Source organism: Telopea speciosissima, chromosome 1 (assembly GCF_018873765.1).
Source record: "Telopea speciosissima isolate NSW1024214 ecotype Mountain lineage chromosome 1, Tspe_v1, whole genome shotgun sequence".
Taxonomy (NCBI): Eukaryota; Viridiplantae; Streptophyta; class Magnoliopsida; order Proteales; family Proteaceae; genus Telopea; species Telopea speciosissima.
The window spans coordinates 22,268,277-22,288,227 of NC_057916.1; the positions used below are offsets into that span (position 1 = coordinate 22,268,277).

Sequence of the window (19,951 nt, forward strand, 5' to 3'; positions counted from 1 at the left end):
ACTTGTGACTATTGGGAACTATTATCGAGGCCCTCATAGCTATGGTTTCAGAGGTAGTACTACTACTTACCATATCTTTGGGTTTCAAGAAACTCCATTAGCTTATTGCTAAAGTTCCTTCCATGCATGCATTTTTTTTTTTTTTTTTGGCAACAGGGACTAATTGAGGAAGAGAAGTTAGATTCTTTTAATGTGCCATATTACACGGCATCATGCGAGGAAATTCAAGAAGTAATAGACAAGGAGGGCTCCTTCGACACAAAACAGTTGGTAACATTTGCTCTAGATATTGGGGACAAGGAAGAGACAAACATGCAGGTTAAGGGAGGTAAGGTAGCTAAAAATATCAGATCAGTTTCAGAACCCCTGATTTCTCACCACTTTGGACATGAGATTATAGAACCATTGTATGAGAAATTTACTCGTTTGGTAATTGATCACATGGTCAAGAAGCTTCCTATTGAACTTGTGAGCATTGCCATCACACTTCAGAGAAAGGGCTGGAAGTAATTGAGTTTCAATGTAAGAAGTTTGAGTTTAGATTTGTTTTGAGTGTGAAATAATTGGCTCCTGGTTAAGGTGGATGTCCTCTCTGCCAGGAAAAAATCTTTTATGCGTTTTAATTTTTTCCATTAATAAAGTTATCCGTGCAATTGCTCACAATATCGAAGTTTCATGGTTAAAAACAGGGAAGTTTTAGCAGAAAAATCTTTGTCCTTTTAATTTTCTTTTTCTATCATGCTCTCTCTGTGTTGCCTTGTGCTCGTGCTGCCTCACACACACACACTCACTCACTCACTACGGATCTTCTCTAATGACATTTAAACACCGAGTCGATCTCCCACTATCCATGGGGTGTGGGGAGTACATCTAGGATGTGGGGACCACACCCCATGGATGGTGGGAGATCGACTTTGATGGTTCAATGTCATTGAAGAGGATCTGAATTCACACACGACACCCAAAATTTGGAAAGAAGGGGCAGGGTTGAGGATCGCCATAAGGTTGCATCCACATATATAAAAGCAATAATTAAAACATTAGGCTTAACAACTCCATAAATGAGATATAGGCATTACGGTTTCTAAGAATTGTAGAAGCAACATACTTCAATTTTTATTTTTGGAAATTTTAAGTAATATGATTGGAAAAAAGAAAAAGTTGCAAATTAATTGGGTGTCAAGCAGAAAAAGCTTTTTTTATTTTTTTCTCTTTTTGTGTTGGGGGTTTCTCAAACTTTCAGTTGTTCATCTTCAATTTCACCATCCTTGTATGGGTAGTAACGGCAATGATAACAAAGAGAACGGGTTGATAGTGCTCAATCGCCAATGGCCAATAGTAATTATCAAGGCGGCTTTGATTAAGGGTAAATTGGAACCACCCTAGCCAAATACTACTGTTACAAGAGACGTCCATTGTTATAGATGCCTCTAATGTTCCAAAAAAAGATCTTAATTGACAACTTGTCAATTTAGATGCCAACCGCTCAGAATGCTTGCGACCAGCATTGTTAACATCCTGTGTCTTCCCTTGACGTTGCTTGGTTTACCTCTGTAAATCCCTCTTCTCAACTACAATAGCCATTTGCTCGATTTCCGCAACCTCTGTCGCATGCATCTCAATTTGGATCATCTACAGCCTGCCTGCGCATAGCAGCCGTAGCAGCCTCCTAATGAGGCACAGTGCAATGACCGCCTTACCCCTGCCCGAGCACCTTGCCCGAGCAAGGGTAAGGCGATCATTGCACCGTGCCTCATTAAGAGGCTGCTACGACTACTATGAACAGCAGGCCATAGACGATCCTGATCCCATGCATCACCACCATGCCATTACGAATAGACTTAGGAGCAATAGTATCCACAACATGAGACTCCCCAGTTGGCAAAACCACCTCCAAGATGCCTCCAGCCAAAGCTGAAGCCTCCACACCATGAGCAGGTAGTGGAGAACAGCCCACAGACCTACCTACCCCCCCGGATAATGTCCCTATGCATGCCCCTGAAAGACTTGCCTCTAGGGCACCACACCACGACCATGGCCCATCACATGGGAACCACCACTACCCGATCCACGATCCAGACCAAGAGTCACTAATCCCTGATCCAAAATATTTGAATTTGAAATACAAATCTCAGATTGTGGACCTTCCAAGTAGGGAACACCACCAGTCAAAGCATGTGGGTCCCATTTCAATAACGATGCCATTTTAATACATGTGGAATCCGTGGAAGCGTCGGTATAAGCTCGCATAAGCCAATGACGTTATCATCTCTAGGACCCGCTGCGTCGATCTTCATTCCTTATCGCCACATCCGATCCTACAACTCCTTCTCTAACAGCTATCCCTTTGAAAAGATTACAGTCAATTGAGGTGACCCCAATCCCATCTCTAACCGCTTTATCTTTTGAATTACATTGCACGGCAAGACTTTTGCTAGCAACTTGTGTCCACTTCAGCCGAGATAATTCCCGAGTTTTGACTGAGTGAGCGACAACCCGGTGGGTTAACTCCATCTTCCTCAATGTAAGTATCTTCTGGAACTCAATCGGCACTCGCTATTAAGAAATTAAACCTTCTCGATCATGGTTTCCTTTGTCAACAACATGTGATTAAGGAAAAATCGGACTCATGCTGACCTAATAAGAGAATGGCCTCAAATGTCATGTATTGGAACAAAAATAGCATTCCTAATAGGACTTTGGAAAATAAGTAAGTTAATAAATAGTTTACACCTTGTCCATTCTTGCTATACTGCGCACTAGCTCTCTTAGGTAAGTAAGTTTAAGTTTCATCATTTACCAACTGTTTCACTTGGCCCCATCAAGCACCAGCAAATCAAGGTGTACATTGAGTCTCGTGCACTAGGTACGCCCTAAATAGTTAGTGGATTCCATTTATGTGTCATAGTTTTGGTGTATGAGAATAGTTCTCATACGAGAACCTGATGTAACCATTCTCACTAGGTTGGAGGGGTTTCTGTCGAAACCAAGTCGAGATATGTCTTTCTCATTTTTGGCCTGGTGTTCTCTTTTATATATATATATATTTTTTTTTTTTGTTAACTTGCTTTAAGCGTTCAGTCCTTAATTTAGATCACTACATAAATTACTGATATTTTTTAATGAATTAATGGAACTTGTTGACATGTTTCACTAGGGTTCACAAGTGATGTAGGTATTCCAATAAGCAAGGGGAAAATCTACATCTCCAATATTAGCTTGTATTAAAATCCTCTGTAGTACCGGCGGGGCGGCAGTGCACATCCGACGGCCCAGCAGAGCAGAGGCCAGCCAAGTGTGCCACCTAGCCTCTGTTGTGCCGTCGGATGTGCATTGCCACCCCGCCAGTACTGCAGAGGATCCTAATCCTACTAGCCCCCCTGCCGTCAGCAAAGCTTACCTCAAACAATTTCAAGAGGATCGAACTTCGTTCATCAAGTTGAGATCAAAAGAGTTTATCCCCATGCATGCCCCTGGAAGACTTGCCCCTAGGACACCACACCGTGACCATGACCCATCACATGGGATCCACCACTACCCAGATCAAGAGTCACAAATCCATGATCCGAAATATTTGAATTTGAAATACAAATCTCGATCAGATTGTGGACCTTCCAAATAGGGAGCACCACCAGTCTGACTATAACTTCTCACTCATCAGCAGATAAGGTACAGGTAAAGGACCTTCAAGAAGAAAAAACGACCCTTAGAAAGACACCCCACCCCAAGTCTAGTATTTTCCAGTTTGACAACTAAATTGTCTTTCACTAACATATTTAATACATTTTTTTTTTTGGGGTAAAGCACGTTTAATGCGTTATAGTCCCCATGCAAAATTCCAATTGTCTTCCATCAACATTTATTTAATACATTTTAATCCCCATGGAAAATTCCAAGTGTTTTCCACAAGCCACAATAATTGAAGGGGTTCTTGTCTCTTCATTCCTTATCGCCACATCCGATACAACTCCTTCTAACAAGTAACAACTACATACATGTTTTGGTTTTTTATTAGTCAGATATGGTCAACAACGACATGTGATTGAAGAACACATGTGAAGAACATTGGTCTCGCACGCCATCGGATGTGCGCCTTCCGGTTGCTTTCCTCCCTACTGGTGGAAGACAAAACTAACTTTCTCTTATTATATATACATGCATAGTTGAAGTAATAACTCAAAACATATATAGAAACGTTATCGAGTGATCAGAGTATACATTGATTCATCACTGAAATCATGGGGGTGAAGGAATTCCTACGCATGAGTAACGGAGAACGAGATACAAGCTATGCTCAGAATTCTTTCAATGTTAGTACATCTTAAGCTCTCTAACTCATTTTCAAATTTTTTTTTCCCCCTCTTATGGTGAACGAAATCTATATCCTATTACTTTTGCTGTATATATTGTGATTAAAATTTTTTTTTTTTTTTTTTTTTTTTTTTTTGATGGTTGGAGCAGAGATCGGTGATATCAACTGCAAAACCTATCCTAGAGAAGGCCATTGAAGATCTCGTGAGCGAGGGCCTTCCCTCTAATGTCTTAACCATTGCGGACTTGGGTTGCGCCTTCGGTCCTAATACGTTCACAGTGATCACTACGATCAAACGAAAAGTAGAGAAAAGGTGCAACGAATTAGGTGTAAAACAGCCAGAGCTTCAAGTTTTCTTAAATGATCTTCCTGGAAATGATTTCAACTCAACGTTCAAGTTCTTTTTTGAAAATTATCAACAACTTGAAGGAGAAAGGATCGGCGAAGATGGTAAGAAGTGTTTCATTGCAGGTGCTCCTGGCTCCTTCTACGAGAGACTATTCCCCTTGAATAGTTTACACCTTGTCCATTCTTGCTACAGTGCGCACTGGCTCTCTCGGGTAAGTAAATTTAAGTTTCATCACTTCCCAACTATTTCACTTGGCCCCACCAAGCACCAACAAATCAAGGCCGGTATGCATTGAGCATCGTGCACTGGGTACGCCCTAAATAGTTAGTGGATTCCATCTATATGCCATTATCTCTGGTGTACGAGAATAGTTCTCATACGAGAACCTGATGGAACCATTCTCGCTAGGTTGGAGGGGTTTCGGTCGAAACCAAGTCGAGATATGTCTTTCTCATTTTTGGCCTGGTGTTCTCTTTTATATTTCTTTTTTTTTTTATTAACTTGCTTTAAGCGTCCAGTCCTTAATTTAGATCACGACATAAATTACTAATATTTTTTAATAAATTAATGGAAATCGTTGACAGGTTCCACCAGGGCTCACAAATGAAGTAGGTATTCCAATAAACAAGGGGAAAATCTACATCTCCAATACTAGCCCCCCTCCCGTCAGCAAAGCTTACCTGGAACAATTTCAAGAGGATTTTACTTCGTTCATCATGTTGAGATCAAAAGAGTTGATCCCCAACGCTCGTATGGTCTTGATACTTCATGGTAGACAAGGCGGCGACCCTCCTCGCTACCTGTGATTATTGGGAACTATTATCGAGGCCCTCATAGCTATGGTTTCGCAGGTACGTAGTACTACTACTTACATATCTTTGGGCTTTAAGAAACTCCATTAGCTTATTGCTAAAGTTCCTTCCATGCATGCGTATATATTTCTTTTTAACTAATTAGGAGTTTTTTTTTTTTTTTTTTTTCTTTTTGGCAACAGGGACTAATTGAGGAAGAGAAGTTAGATTCTTTTAATGTGCCATATTACACGGCATCATGCAAGGAAATTCAAGAAGTAATAGACAAGGAAGGCTCCTTCGACACAAAACAATTGGTAACATTTGCTCTAGATATTGGGGACAAGGAAGAGACAAACATGCAAGTTAAGGGAGATAAGGTAGCTAAAAATATCAGATCAGTTTGAACCCCGATTTCTCACCACTTTGGACATGAGATTATAGAACCATTGTATGAGAAATTTACTTGTTTGGTAATTGATGACATGGTCAAGAAGCTTCCTATTGAACTTGTGAGCATTGCCATCACACTTCAAAGAAAGGGCTAGAAGTAATTGAGTTTCAATGTAAGAAGCTAGTTTGGGTTTAGATTTGTTTTGAGTGTGAAATAATTGGCTCCTGCTTAAGGTGGATGTCCTTCCCCAAGGAAAAAATCTTTGTACTTTTAATTTTTCACCATTAATAAAGTTATCGGAACAACTGCTCACAATATTGAGTTTCTTGGTTAAAAACGGGGAAGATTTAGCTGAAAAAATCTTTGTCCATTTAATTCTCTCTCTCTCTCTCTCGCTTATACGCCTGTGTGGCCTCACACTATTTTCTTGGGAGGGGGTTATGGTAGGGCTTCTTCTAGTCCATCTATTTATATCTTAGATTTGTTTTTTCTTTATATCTTTCAGTTTACGCCTCTACTTATGATGTAAGCCTTTTTTTTTTTTGGCTTAAGATCAGGAATGTATTGATATGAAAAATAAAAAGGATGTGTTACAAAAAGGACTTCATATCAGTTAAGACAAAAACAAAAATGGGCATAAGCCCCCACCACACAGAAGCAGCCTAAGTGAATCTGTAATAGGGCCGGCCTATGGCATCCCAGCTTATAACGTGGGAGATGAAACCCGGGGAGGGTTGCCAAGAGCTTGACTCCTTTCTTCTTGCGGCATGGTTTGCAAGGGCATCCGCTGCAGCATTATTTTCCCTGTAGCAGTGTGTGATTCTCCACTGGATAGAGTTTAGGAAAGGGGAAATAGACCACCAGCTTTGCATGAAACTCCATGGGATCTTACCGGATAGGAACTTATGATGTAAGTCATGTAACAAGTTGCTAAAGGGATATGTGTAGTGAATATTCTAAGGTAAAAGGTTCTTCGAGCCTAAGGCGTACTTTGTGCCTCTTCACATTCACTATTTAAATCATTGTTTGTCAATGGAAGTGAGGGAGGTTGGAATTGGAGGAGAGACACTATCAGGGAGGAAAGAGAATATAAGAGCGTTTAGATGAATTTGAAAGGGCATGGATCACTCCAACATGTGAGGTCATGAAATTTAATAATATAATATTTCCTCAAGATAGACAACATTCTCCATATATACATGTGCCAAAAAGAATATAATATCAAAATATCATTTATGAAAGAATGAGTCAAGTGGGCGACATGTAATTACGGCTCATGAAAATACAACCCCAGAACTTTTCATAAAACGAAACAACCGAGCAGTCCTAATATAAAGTATAGAATAATTTTCAGATGCGAATGAAGAATTGATTTAGTCTGTCCAAAAGATGAACTAAAGATAGCACCAATTAATGAACCGTGCAACACCCCTTCAATGCTCATATTGAGGAGAATGGATCATCAACAGGTATCAACAAGTGAATGTACATCTTAGACTCAATCACAATTTAATTTTGTTTCCATAAAAACCCCTCATCCCCTTGTAAATGACAAAAATAAAACAGGTGGTTATGAACAGTTCCATGCCCCTCAATATATGGTCAACATGTGTTTGAGGAAAAAATGGGACTCATGCATGCTGATCTATTTATGGCCTCAAATGTCACGTATTGGAACAAAAACAGCATGCTATCTCACATAACATGCGAAGATCGAACATTGCTCTCGCAAGCCAATAAGAACACATAAGACTATATATATATATAATACACTTTGACCCAGGAAACCCGTACCATTGTGATATGAAAAATCAAAAATAATTATTTTCTAACATCTAAATTGGCTCGTAATGTTCATGAAGCTCACATATATGTGAGGTTAGCGTTTTGGATATGTAGTACTAAGAGGCTAACCTTTTTTCTTTTTTCTTTTTTTTTTCTTTGAAGAATATCTACTCTCTACATATGTGGAGCTGATCTGAACAAGTCGCAAGGAAGTTGATGATCAATATATCATATGTCATATCCAGTACCTATATTCATCTGGCATTGCCTAATTATAAAGGATATCTAAGATTATATCTAGAGATATCTCTTACAAATAACACTGACATATCACTTCATTAGTATTCTGTAAGAACTCTAATTGCATAGCCAAACCAAAAAAGATTTATGGAAAACGTTTTTTACTGTGAGTACTCTTTCTATTATTTATGATTACCAGCTTTTCCAATAATTAAACATTAGGCTTCAACCACTCCATAAATGAGATATAGGCATAACGGTTGCTACGAATTGTAAAAACAGCATCCTTCATTTTTTGCTTCTTTTTTTTTGTGGGGGTGGGGGGGGAATTTTAGTAACATAATATTAACCTTGATGTAATGTAGAAATTGTTGGCCAGCGAACTTGAATAACCGTGCCAATATAGAAAGAGTGTAAAAGGGAATTTTAGGTGTCCGCACCAAAGAAAGAGGTTCTAGTCAAACCTGATTCTTTGGCGCCCTAGAGCATCATCTAATAAATAACCTTTCACAGGGAAAGGGAAATCATCATCCTAAACAAAAGATGAACGATGCTTTGCCGAGTACTTAGCAAAAAAATCTGCCACCGAGTTCACTTCTCCAAAACGTGAGAAATCTTTCAATGGATAGCTTTCAAATACAGAAGAAGGCTATTCCATAGTTGACGCATAAACCAAGGAATAGACCCAAATTGGACCACCAACAACACTGCCACTGAGTCACACTCAATCCACAACCTATGTGTAAGTACTGTGGTCCTCGGAGGGAGGTTTCCTCGGCCTTATGGCGACAGGATTTTCCTTCGATGGATTATCACGTATCATTTTGATACATCATTATGGGGATTGAAATCATGCTTCATAAAAAAAAAGGAGTCGCCACCTAGGATTAGGGCCTAGGACCCAATGGGTGTAGCCCCATCCGGAGTTAGCGGAAAGGGCTATGTGATTCCATATGGTCCATTGGAGATTATGGGTAAGTGGTCAAGTTACGAACATGGGAAGGTATTAGCACCCCATCTCTCCCAGGTTAAACCGATCTTTCTACTAGATGTTAGATTTAAAAAATTCTCCCTTAATATGTCATATACCAACATGTAAGACTAAATTATTATGCACTAAATATGATAAAGAAAGAAAAAATCATTGACTATGTACACTAAAGCGAACTACTTTAATGGTCTACATTATGCAAAAATAATAAAAAGAAAATAGACAAATACGTAAAGAAATAAAAGAAATGAATGGAAAATGTACCAAATACGAAATATGCGATGTCCACGGCTCAGGTAGAGACGGATGATCGACTGCCTCTCTCTTGTCGGACAAAGTAAAGGCTATATGGGTATCGTTACTCGGACTTCAGCAGTAACTGCTATATATGGGATTTTCGTTATCGTATACGAGATAAAATAACGACTATTGTCGACACCGAATTTTGTCACCCCCTCACGATGATAATAGGACACGGACGGACATCGATATCTCTCTCAAGAAGGACTTTTGCCCTACATCTAAGCCAAATCATCCCGACATCCTTAAAAATAACTTATAAGACCCTTTTACCAAATGATGAAGGAGGTATTGCTCACCTTCGATTTAGATGCCAACCACTCATAATGATTGTGACCAGCATTGTTAACATCTTGTGTCTTCCCGTGACAATGCTTGCTTTGCCCCTGTAAATCCCTCTTCTCAACTACAATAGCCATTTGATCGATTTCCGCAACCTGCTGCATGCACCACAACCATGCCATCACCAAATGCACGTACATCAATAGTATCCACAGTATGAAACTCCCCAGCTGGCAAAACCACCTCCAAGAATCCTCCAGCCAAAGTCGAAGCCTCCACACCATGACTAGGGGTAGTGGAGGAGAACAGCCCGTAGACCCACCCCCACGGATAACGTCCCCATGCATGCCCCTGGAAGACTCGCCTCTAGGGCACCACACCACGACCATGGCCCATCACATGGGAACCACCACTACCCGATCCACGACCCAAACCAAGATTCACAAATCCCTGATCCGAAATATTTGACGACGAAATACAAATCTCAGATTGTGGGACCTTTCAAATAGGGAACACCACCAGTTTGACTATTACTTCTCCCATCCAACCATGGTTTGTGATCTCGGTATCGGCTGGATCGGTTCGGATCGACCGATACAAATCGGGATCGCCCAACTCGGGCAAATATAACACTTTTGTCCCTGTTCTCTTATAAAAAAATTTTAATTTTTTACATTTTTTACCCCTGTCCGTACAGCTGGATCAGATCGGTATCACGATCGGTCTCGACTGATACCGATCCGATCCAACCAATATCGACCGATCCGATCCGATACCTCAAACTATGCATCCAACTCATCAGTAGATAAGGTAAATTGTCTTCCACTAACATATTTAATGCATTTTTTTTTTGGTAAAGCATATTTAATACATTTGAGCCCCCAAGCAAAATTCAAATTGTCTTCCACAAGCCACAATAATTGAAGGGATTCTCGTTGTCTCTTAGAAGAAACCTGTTCACACCTTCAACAACTACTGGTGGAAGACTAACTTTGTCTTATTATATATACATACACAGTTGAAGTAACTCAAAACATAGAAACGTTATCGAGTGATCAGAGTATACATTGATTGATCACTGAAGTCATGGGGGTAAAGGAATTCCTACGCATGAGTAATGGAGAACAAGATACAAGCTATGCTCAGAATTCTTTCAATGTTGTTACATCTTAAACTCTAACTCATTTTCTTTTTCTTTTTTTTTTTTCCCTCTTATGGTGAAGGAAATCTATATCCTATTACTTTTGCTGTATATATTGTGATTTAAATGTTGTTTTTTTTTTTTGATGGTTGGAGCAGAGATCGGTGATATCAACTGCAAAACCTATCCTAGAGAAGGCCATTGAAGATCTCGTGAGCGAGGGCCTTCCTCTAATGTCTTAACCATTGCGGACTTGGGTTGCGCCTTCGGTCCTAATACGTTCACAGTGATCACTACGATCAAACGAAAAGTAGAGAAAAGGTGTAACGAATTAGGTGTAAAGCAGCCGAGCTTCAAGTTTACTTAAATGATCTTCCCGGAAATGATTTCAACTCAACGTTCAAGTTCTTTTTGAAAATTATCAACAACTTGAAGGAGAAAGGGTCGTCGAGGATGGTAAGAAGTGTTTCATTGCGGTGCTCCTAGCTCCTTCTACGAGAGACTGCTCCCCTTAAATAGTTTACACCTTGTCCATTCTTGCTCAGAGTGCCCACTGGCTCTCTCGGGTAAGTAAGTTGAGTTTCATCACTTCCCAACTGTTTCACTTGGCCCCACCAAGCACCAACAACTCAAGGTGTGCATTGAGCATCGTGCACTGGGTACACCCTAAATAGTTAGTAGAGTCCATCTATGTGCCATAGCTCGGTGTAAGAGAACCTGATGGAACCATTCTCGCTAGGTTGGAGGGGTTTCGTCGAAACCAAGTCGAGATATGTCTTTTTCATTTTTGGCCATGTGTTCTCTTTTATATTTCTTTTTTTTTTTTATTAACTTGCTTTAATCGTTCAGTCCTTAATTTAGATCACTACATAAATTTGATATTTTTGAATGAATTAATGAAACTCGTTGTGAGTTCCACCAGGGCTCACAAGTGAAGTAGGTATTCCAATAAACAAGGGGAAAATCTACATCTCTAATACTAGCCCCCTCCCGTTAGCAAAGCTTACGGAACAATTTCAAGAGGATTTTACTTCATTCATCAAGTTCAGATCAAAAGAGTTGATCCCCAACGCTCGTATGGTCTTGATACTTCATGGTAGACAAGGCGGCGACCCCTCATCAGCTACCTGTGATTATTGGGAACTATTATCAGAGGCCCTCATAGCGATGGTTTCAGAGGTAGTACTACTACTTACCAATAATTAGCCTTTCAAGGGATGAGCATTACAAAAATCACATAATCAAGAGCAAGCTGCAAATAAACTCTAATAAACAATCTTCAATCTCCCTTACGATAGCAAGTAATTTCCATGCAAGTACCAATCATTAAAAAATTGTAAATCCCAAACTGATGCGATCGAAGGCCCACCAAAGCAATAATGTGAAAAATGTATAAGATCAATGACAATTTTGTAAATTCCGACAATCAACCAACTAGTGAATTGTTGGATTAGAATTAAGTGATAATGACCTTTGATGCAATTTAGGCAATAAAAAATACTCAATTTAGTTAAATAAGATTTTGAATATTACTTGAATAATTGTTGTGCAAGTTAAAGGTTGTGTTAATTAAGGTTTACCATAAATAAAACAAGGGACAATTAAGACATATCTCACTCCAATATTCTCTCTTCTCCACGTTTCTTTCCTTGTTTTGAGTTTTTTTGTAAGAAATCCTTATCACTCCAATGTTCTCTCTCTTCTCCATGTTTCCTTAATTATCACCGGTACTCCCACTCCAATATTCGTCTAAATTTAAAGTCGATTTTATTAATTCTGTTTTTTAAGGTGCTTATTATTGGAAAGCACCAAGTTGTGACTAATTTTGATTTATGGTACCTATTGTTGGTTATCTTTGGCTTAGTGCTCATCTATTCAATTAATAGAAAGGAAAAGAGAACGCCACCCTATCATTTATTTTCTAGCAAATGTGAGCTGGTTTTATGCTAATTTCTTCAAATTCTCCAAGTATACCCTGTCATTAATATCTCTATGTGATCATGATAAAACTGTTGTAGAACATTAGAACAAAAATGATGAGTCTCTCTCTATTGAAAAAAATTAAGGGTAATTTACATACCCCCGAGGTTTGACAAAAGGATATTTTCACCTCCCAGGTTTTGAAAAATTCTGCGCACCCACGAGGTTTGCAACGGAACAAATAAGCCCATTCCGCTAGTTCATGACTAACAGTCTAACACTGTTCAAAGTTAGACTTGAACTGACGAAATTGCCCTTCTAAGAAGAACCCCAAAAAAATAAAACCAAAACCTGCAACTCATGTTCCCCAATCGATTTTGGGGAAGATGAGTTGCAACCATCCCAGCACCCCATTGATTCGTCAATTACCCTTAATTTAATTCCTACTTGGGTTTCATGGTGGGGAAGTACCAATAACGAAGAAGAAAGCGGGCTCTCAGCAAGATTGTTGAAGAATGCAACAACTGTAACTTGTGAAAAGGTTGTGCTGCCAAATAAAATCATATAATCCATAAAACCCATGGAAGATGAGTTGCAGGTATCCTTGTAGGGAACACCATGGAACCGATCCTAATTTACTCTCCTTCCTTTCCCTCTACCCTTCTATTCGTCAGGGTTTCAGTTCTTCATTTGATTCTGCCATCGATTTCCTAGAACTACTTCAAGTCTAGTTCCCTAAAATCTCTAAGTCCGGCCAAGTTTTCTGGTTCTTGATTTCTATTAATTGTTAAGGTTCATTGCCTGCCTAGGGATTCAATTGGAAGAGTAGCTTTCAGCAAAGTGTAAAAATGACGAGGGAAATAACTCCAATTTCTCTTTCCAGCCCCAAATAAGATCTGCTATGTCTTCTGGTTCGATGTTTCAGACTTCTGCAACATCATCATCTTCTATGGTATACTGATTCTCTCTAGTCTCTTCTTTCCATTTATGGGTTTCATTTAATTTTGGTCTTAGAGCTTCTTAATTGATTTTGGTTTCGATGAAAACAGGAAGAAACCTTGAAAGGACAGCAACAAGGATGGAATCTGCAGGAATCCAACAAGCAAACTGATTCAAAGCCTATAGTGAAATCCGAATTCGCCCCAAACCAGAGCTTTTCTTCTGAGATTGCCACGATTCAAACTAATACCCAAGTCAGTAGTGGATTTGAATCTGAGGACAATCAATACCCTTAGAACACTATGTCCATTAGAGATCAAAGGAGGTTGGAAGATGGGTATAATTGGAGAAAGTATGGACAGAAACAAGTGAAAGGGAGTGAAAACCCACATAGTTATTACAAGTGCACCTACCCAAATTGCCCAATTTTTAATCTATCAATTTCATCCCTCAACTGCGTCTGTTCTGCACACTTGATTTCCTTCTATCGAATTGCTGTTCTGGAATTACATTTGAAGTATTTCATCCCTTTGGTTTTGAAACCTGCAACTCAACTTCCCCAATTCGATTGGGGAAGATGAGTTGTAGGTTTTTTTTTTTTTTTCCCCCCTTTGTAAGGGTAATTTTGTCTATTCATTTTTTTTTTTTTTGGTTCTTCTTAGACGGGCAATTCCGTCAATTCAAGTCTAATTTTTAATAGTGTTAGTCATGGAATGACAGAATGGGCTTATTTGTTACCGTTTGTAAACCTCGAACGCAGAATTTTCCAAAGCCGGGGGTGAAAATATCCTTTCGTCAAAACCTTAGGGTGGTATGTGTAAATTACCCAAAAAATAATTCAACAATGTTTTCTTATTCTACTTGATTGTGTGAGGTCGTTGAGAATAAAGATAAAGATTTAGTAAGTTAATCACCTTCAACTCTCATTTAGTTTGTGGACTCACCAAGAGAGAGAGAGAGAGAGAGAGAGAGAGAGAGAATTAACTTATTTGTTTTTTATAAATGGTGTAAGAATTGTGGGAGTGGTTATAAGGATTTCTTGAAAAAAAATTACTCAAAACAAAAAAAGAAACGTGGAGAAAAAAGAGACAGAATATTGGAGTGGGACTGTTGATAAGGAAACGTGGGAAAGAGAGAGAATATTGGAGTGATAATGACTTCTTGCGAAAAATACTCAAAAAAGAAAGAAACACGGAGATAATTGCAGCCCCTGGAAGACTCGTCTCTGAGGCACCACACCACGACCATGGCCCATCACATGGGAACCACCACTACCCGATCCATTGAAGGGATTCACCGTTTGTCTCTTAGAAGAAACCTGTTCACACCTTCAACTACTGGTGGAAGACTAACTTTTTCTTATTATATATGACTTCTTCCTAATAAGACTTTGTATATGCCATCTCTCACATAACTAACATGTGAAGAACATTGCTCTCGCAGGCCATGTGCGCCATCCGGTTGCTTTCTTTTTTTTTTCTAAATATCAGCTGAGTTATATTATAATCACCAAACGAGCATAAGACTAACTTTCTCTTATTATAAATACATACATAGTTGAAGTAATAACTCAAAACATAAAGAGAAACGTTATCGAGTGAGTGATCAGAGTATACATTGATTGATAACTGAAGTCATGGGGGTGAAGGAATTCCTACGCATGAGTAATGGAGAACGAGATACAAGCTATGCTCAGAATTCTTTCAATGTTAGTACATCTTAAGCTCTCTAACTCATTTTCATTTTTTTTTCTCCCTCTTATGGTGAAGGAAATCTATATCCTATTACTTTTGCTCTATATATTGTGATTTAAATTTTTTATTTTTTATTTTTATTTTTATGGTTGGAGCAGAGATCGGTGATATCAACTGCAAAACCTATCCTAGAGAAGGCCATTGAAGATCTCGTCAATGAGGGTCTTCCCTCTAATGTCTTAACCATTGCGGACTTGGGTTGCGCCTTCGGTCCTAATACGTTCACAGTGATCACTACGATCAAACGAAAAGTAGAGAAAATGTGCAACGAATTAGGTGTAAAGCAGCCAGAGCTTCAAGTTTTCTTAAATGATCTTCCTGGAAATGATTTCAACTCAACGTTCAAATTCTTTTTTAAAAATTATCAACAACTTGAAGGAGAAAGGATCGGCGAGGATGGTAAGAAGTGTTTCATTGCAGGTGCTCCTGGCTCCTTCTACGAGAGACTGTTCCCCTTAAATAGTTTACACCTTGTCCATTCTTGCTACAGTGCGCATTGGCTCTCTCGGGTAAGTAAGTTTAAGTTTCATCACTTCCCAACTGTTTCACTTGGCCCCACCAAGCACTAGCAAATCAAGGTGTGCAATGAGCCTCGTGCACTGGGTACACCCTAAATAGTTAGTGGATTCCATCTATGTGCCATATCTCTGGTGTACGAAAATAGTTCTCATACGAGAACCTGATGGAACCATTCTCGCTAGGTTGCAGGGGTTTTTGTTAAAAACCAAGTCGAGATATGTCTTTCTCATTTTTGACCTAGTGTTCTCTTTTATATATATATATATATTTTTTTTTTTAAACTTGCTTTAAGCGTTCAGTCCCTAATTTAGATCACTACATAAATTACTGATTTTTTTTAATGAATTAATGAAAATCGTTGACAGGTTCCACCAGGGCTCACAAGTGAAGTCGGTATTCCAATAAACAGGGGGAAAATCTACATCTCCAATACTAGCCCCTCTCCTGTCAGCAAAGCTTACCTGGAACAATTTCAAGAGGATTTTACTTCGTTCATCAAGTTGAGATCAAAAGAGTTGATCCTCAATGCTCGTATGGTCTTGATACTTCATGGTAGACAAGGCGGCGACCCTTCCTTAGCTACTTGTGACTATTGGGAACTATTATCGAGGCCCTCATAGCTATGGTTTGGAGGTAGTACTACTACTTACCATATCTTTGGGTTTCAAGAAACTCCATTAGCTTATTGCTAAAGTTCCTTCCATGCATGCATTTTTTTTTTTTTTTGGCAACAGGGACTAATTGAGGAAGAGAAGTTAGATTCTTTTAATGTGCCATATTACACGGCATCATGCGAGGAAATTCAAGAAGTAATAGACAAGGAGGGCTCCTTCGACACAAAACAGTTGGTAACATTTGCTCTAGATATTGGGGACAAGGAAGAGACAAACATGCAGGTTAAGGGAGGTAAGGTAGCTAAAAATATCAGATCAGTTTCAGAACCCCTGATTTCTCACCACTTTGGACATGAGATTATAGAACCATTGTATGAGAAATTTACTCGTTTGGTAATTGATCACATGGTCAAGAAGCTTCCTATTGAACTTGTGAGCATTGCCATCACACTTCAGAGAAAGGGCTGGAAGTAATTGAGTTTCAATGTAAGAAGTTTGAGTTTAGATTTGTTTTGAGTGTGAAATAATTGGCTCCTGGTTAAGGTGGATGTCCTCTCTGCCAGGAAAAAATCTTTTATGCGTTTTAATTTTTTTCCATTAATAAAGTTATCCGTGCAATTGCTCACAATATCGAGTTTCATGGTTAAAAACAGGAAGTTTTAGCAGAAAAAATCTTTGTCCTTTTAATTTTCTTTTTTCTATCATGCTCTCTCTGTGTTGCCTTGTGCTCGTGCCGCCTCACACACACACACTCACTCACTCACTACGGATCTTCTCTAATGACATTTAAACACCGAGTCGATCTCCCACTATCCATGGGGTGTGGGGAGTACATCTAGGATGTGGGGACCACACCCCATGGATGGTGGGAGATCGACTTTGATGGTTCAATGTCATTGAAGAGGATCTGAATTCACACACGAGACACCCAAAATTTGGAAAGAAGGGGCGGGGTTGAGGATCGCCATAAGGTTGCATCCACATATATAAAAGCAATAATTAAAACATTAGGCTTAACAACTCCATAAATGAGATATAGGCATTACGGTTTCTAAGAATTGTAGAAGCAACATACTTCAATTTTTATTTTTGGAAATTTTAAGTAATATGATTGGAAAAAGAAAAAGTTGCAAATTAATTGGGTGTCAAGCAGAAAAAGCTTTTTTATTTTTTTCTCTTTTTGTGTTGGGGGTTTCTCAAACTTTCAGTTGTTCATCTTCAATTTCACCATCCTTGTATGGGTAGTAACGGGCAATGATAACAAAGAGAACAGGGTTGATAGTGCTCAATACTGCCAATGGCCAATAGTAATTATCAAGGCGGCTTTGATTAAGGGTAAATTGGAACCACCCTAGCCAAATACTACTGTTACAAGAGACGTCCATTGTTATAGATGCCTCTAATGTTCCAAAAAAAGATCTTAATTGACAACTTGTCAATTTAGATGCCAACCGCTCAGAATGCTTGCGACCAGCATTGTTAACATCCTGTGTCTTCCCTTGACGTTGCTTGGTTTACCTCTGTAAACCCCTCTTCTCAACTACAATAGCCATTTGCTCGATTTCCGCAACCTCTGTCGCATGCATCTCAATTTGGATCATCTACAGCCTGCCTACGCATAGCAGCCGTAGCAGCCTCCTAATGAGGCACAGTGCAATGACCGCCTTACCCCTGCCCGAGCACCTTGCCCGAGCAAGGGTAAGGCAGTCATTGCACCATGCCTCATTAAGAGGCTGCTACGACTACTATGAACAGCAGGCCATAGACGATCCTGATCCCATGCATCACCACCATGCCATTACGAATAGACTTAGGAGCAATAGTATCCACAACATGAGACTCCCCAATTGGCAAAACCACCTCCAAGAAGCCTCCAGCCAAAGCTGAAGCCTCCACACCATGAGCAGGTAGTGGAGAACAGCCCACTGACCTACCTACCCCGGATCGTCCCTATGCATGCCCCTGAAAGACTTGCCTCTAGGGCACCACACCACGACCATGGCCCATCACATGGGAACCACCACTACCCGATCCACGATCCAGACCAAGAATCAAAGCATGTGGGTCCCATTTCAATAACGATGCCATTTTAATACATGTGGAATCCGTGGAAGCGTCGGTATAAGCTCGCATAAGCCGTGACGTTATCATCTCTAGGACCCACTGCGTCGATCTTCATTCCTTATCGCCACATCCGATCCTACAACTCCTTCTCTAACAACTATCCCTTCGAAAGATTACAGTCAATTGAGGTGACCCCAATCCCATCTCTAACCACTTTATCTTTTGAAATACATTGCACGGCAAGACTTTTGCTAGCAACTTGTGTCCACTTCAGCCGAGATAATTCCCGAGTTTTGGTGAGTGAGCGACAACCCGTGGGTTAACTCCATCTTCCTCAATGTAAGTAGCCTCGGAACTCAATCGGCACTCGCTATTAGGGTATAAAACCTTCTCGATCATGGTTTCCTTTGTCAACAACATGTGATTAAGGAAAAATCGGACTCATGCTGACCTAATAAGAGAATGGCCTCAAATGTAATGTATTGGAACAAAAATAGCATTCCTAATAAGACTTTGGAAAATAAGTAAGTTAATAAATAGTTTACACCTTGTCCATTCTTGCTATAGTGCGACTTGGCTCTCTTAGGTAAGTAAGTTTAAGTTTCATCATTTACCAACTGTTTCACTTGGCCCCATCAAGCACCCGACAAATCAAGGTGTACATTGAGTCTCGTGCACTAGGTACGCCCTAAATAGTTAGTGGATTCCATTTATGTGTCATAGTTTTGGTGTATGAGAATAGTTCTCATACGAGAACCTAATGGAACCATTCTCACTAGGTTGGAGGGGTTTCTGTCGAAACCAAGTCGAGATATGTCTTTCTCATTTTTGGCCTGGTGTTCTCTTTTATATATATATATATATATATATATATATATATATATATATATATATATATATATATATATATATATATTTTTTTTTTTTGTTAACTTGTTTTAAGCGTTCAGTCCTTAATTTAGATCACTACATAAATTACTGATATTTTTTAATGAATTAATGGAACTTGTTGACATGTTCCACTAGGGTTCACAAGTGATGTAGGTATTCCAATAAGCAAGGGGAAAATCTACATCTCCAATATTAGCTTGTATTAAAATCCTCTGTAGTACCGGCGGGGCGGCAGTGCACATCCGACGGCCCAGCAGAGCAGAGGCCAGCCAAGTGTGCCACCTAGCCTCTGTTGTGCCGTCGGATGTGCATTGCCACCCCGCCAGTACTGCAGAGGATCCTAATCCTACTAGCCCCCCTGCCGTCAGCAAAGCTTACCTCAAACAATTTCAAGAGGATCGAACTTCGTTCATCAAGTTGAGATCAAAAGAGTTTATCCCCATGCATGCCCCTGGAAGACTCGCCCCTAGGACACCACACCGTGACCATGACCCATCACATGGGATCCACCACTACCCAGGTCAAGAGTCACAAATCCATGATCCGAAATATTTGAATTTGAAATACAAATCTCGATCAGATTGTGGACCTTCCAAATAGGGAGCACCACCAGTCTGACTATAACTTCTCACTCATCAGCAGATAAGGTACAGGTAAAGGACCTT

At 39.6% G+C, this 19,951-nt stretch overlaps 3 protein-coding genes across 3 annotated transcripts; all 3 read left to right on the forward strand.

Moving 5' to 3' along the window:
• The first annotated feature begins 33 nt into the window (after nucleotides 1-33).
• On the forward strand, nucleotides 34-510 carry LOC122669592 (3,7-dimethylxanthine N-methyltransferase TCS1-like). The gene is made up of 2 exons (XM_043866420.1): nucleotides 34-53; nucleotides 157-510. The coding sequence occupies exons 1-2, from the start codon at nucleotides 42-44 to the stop codon at nucleotides 508-510; spliced, it is 366 nt and encodes a 121-aa protein (XP_043722355.1). The 5' UTR covers nucleotides 34-41.
• A 3,728-nt stretch (nucleotides 511-4,238) lies between these two features.
• On the forward strand, nucleotides 4,239-5,501 carry LOC122669676 (probable caffeine synthase 4). The gene is made up of 3 exons (XM_043866537.1): nucleotides 4,239-4,310; nucleotides 4,450-4,872; nucleotides 5,246-5,501. The coding sequence occupies exons 1-3, from the start codon at nucleotides 4,239-4,241 to the stop codon at nucleotides 5,465-5,467; spliced, it is 717 nt and encodes a 238-aa protein (XP_043722472.1). The 3' UTR covers nucleotides 5,468-5,501.
• A 9,579-nt stretch (nucleotides 5,502-15,080) lies between these two features.
• LOC122670019 (probable caffeine synthase 4) lies at nucleotides 15,081-16,805 on the forward strand. Its single transcript, XM_043866995.1, has 4 exons — nucleotides 15,081-15,152; nucleotides 15,297-15,707; nucleotides 16,083-16,253; nucleotides 16,452-16,805. The coding sequence occupies exons 1-4, from the start codon at nucleotides 15,081-15,083 to the stop codon at nucleotides 16,803-16,805; spliced, it is 1,008 nt and encodes a 335-aa protein (XP_043722930.1).
• Nucleotides 16,806-19,951: the final 3,146 nt, after the last annotated feature.

Coding starts and splice junctions, on each gene's coding strand:
- LOC122669676 (XM_043866537.1), top strand. CDS start 4,239: ATGGGGGTGAAGGAATTCCTACGCATGAGTAACGGAGAACGAGATACA. Junction 4,311..4,449: donor ATGCTCAGAATTCTTTCAAT/GTTAGTACATCT, acceptor TTTTTTTTTTGA/TGGTTGGAGCAGAGATCGGT. Junction 4,873..5,245: donor GTGCGCACTGGCTCTCTCGG/GTAAGTAAATTT, acceptor AATCGTTGACAG/GTTCCACCAGGGCTCACAAA.
- LOC122670019 (XM_043866995.1), top strand. CDS start 15,081: ATGGGGGTGAAGGAATTCCTACGCATGAGTAATGGAGAACGAGATACA. Junction 15,708..16,082: donor GTGCGCATTGGCTCTCTCGG/GTAAGTAAGTTT, acceptor AATCGTTGACAG/GTTCCACCAGGGCTCACAAG. Junction 16,254..16,451: donor TGATCCTCAATGCTCGTATG/GTCTTGATACTT, acceptor TTTTGGCAACAG/GGACTAATTGAGGAAGAGAA.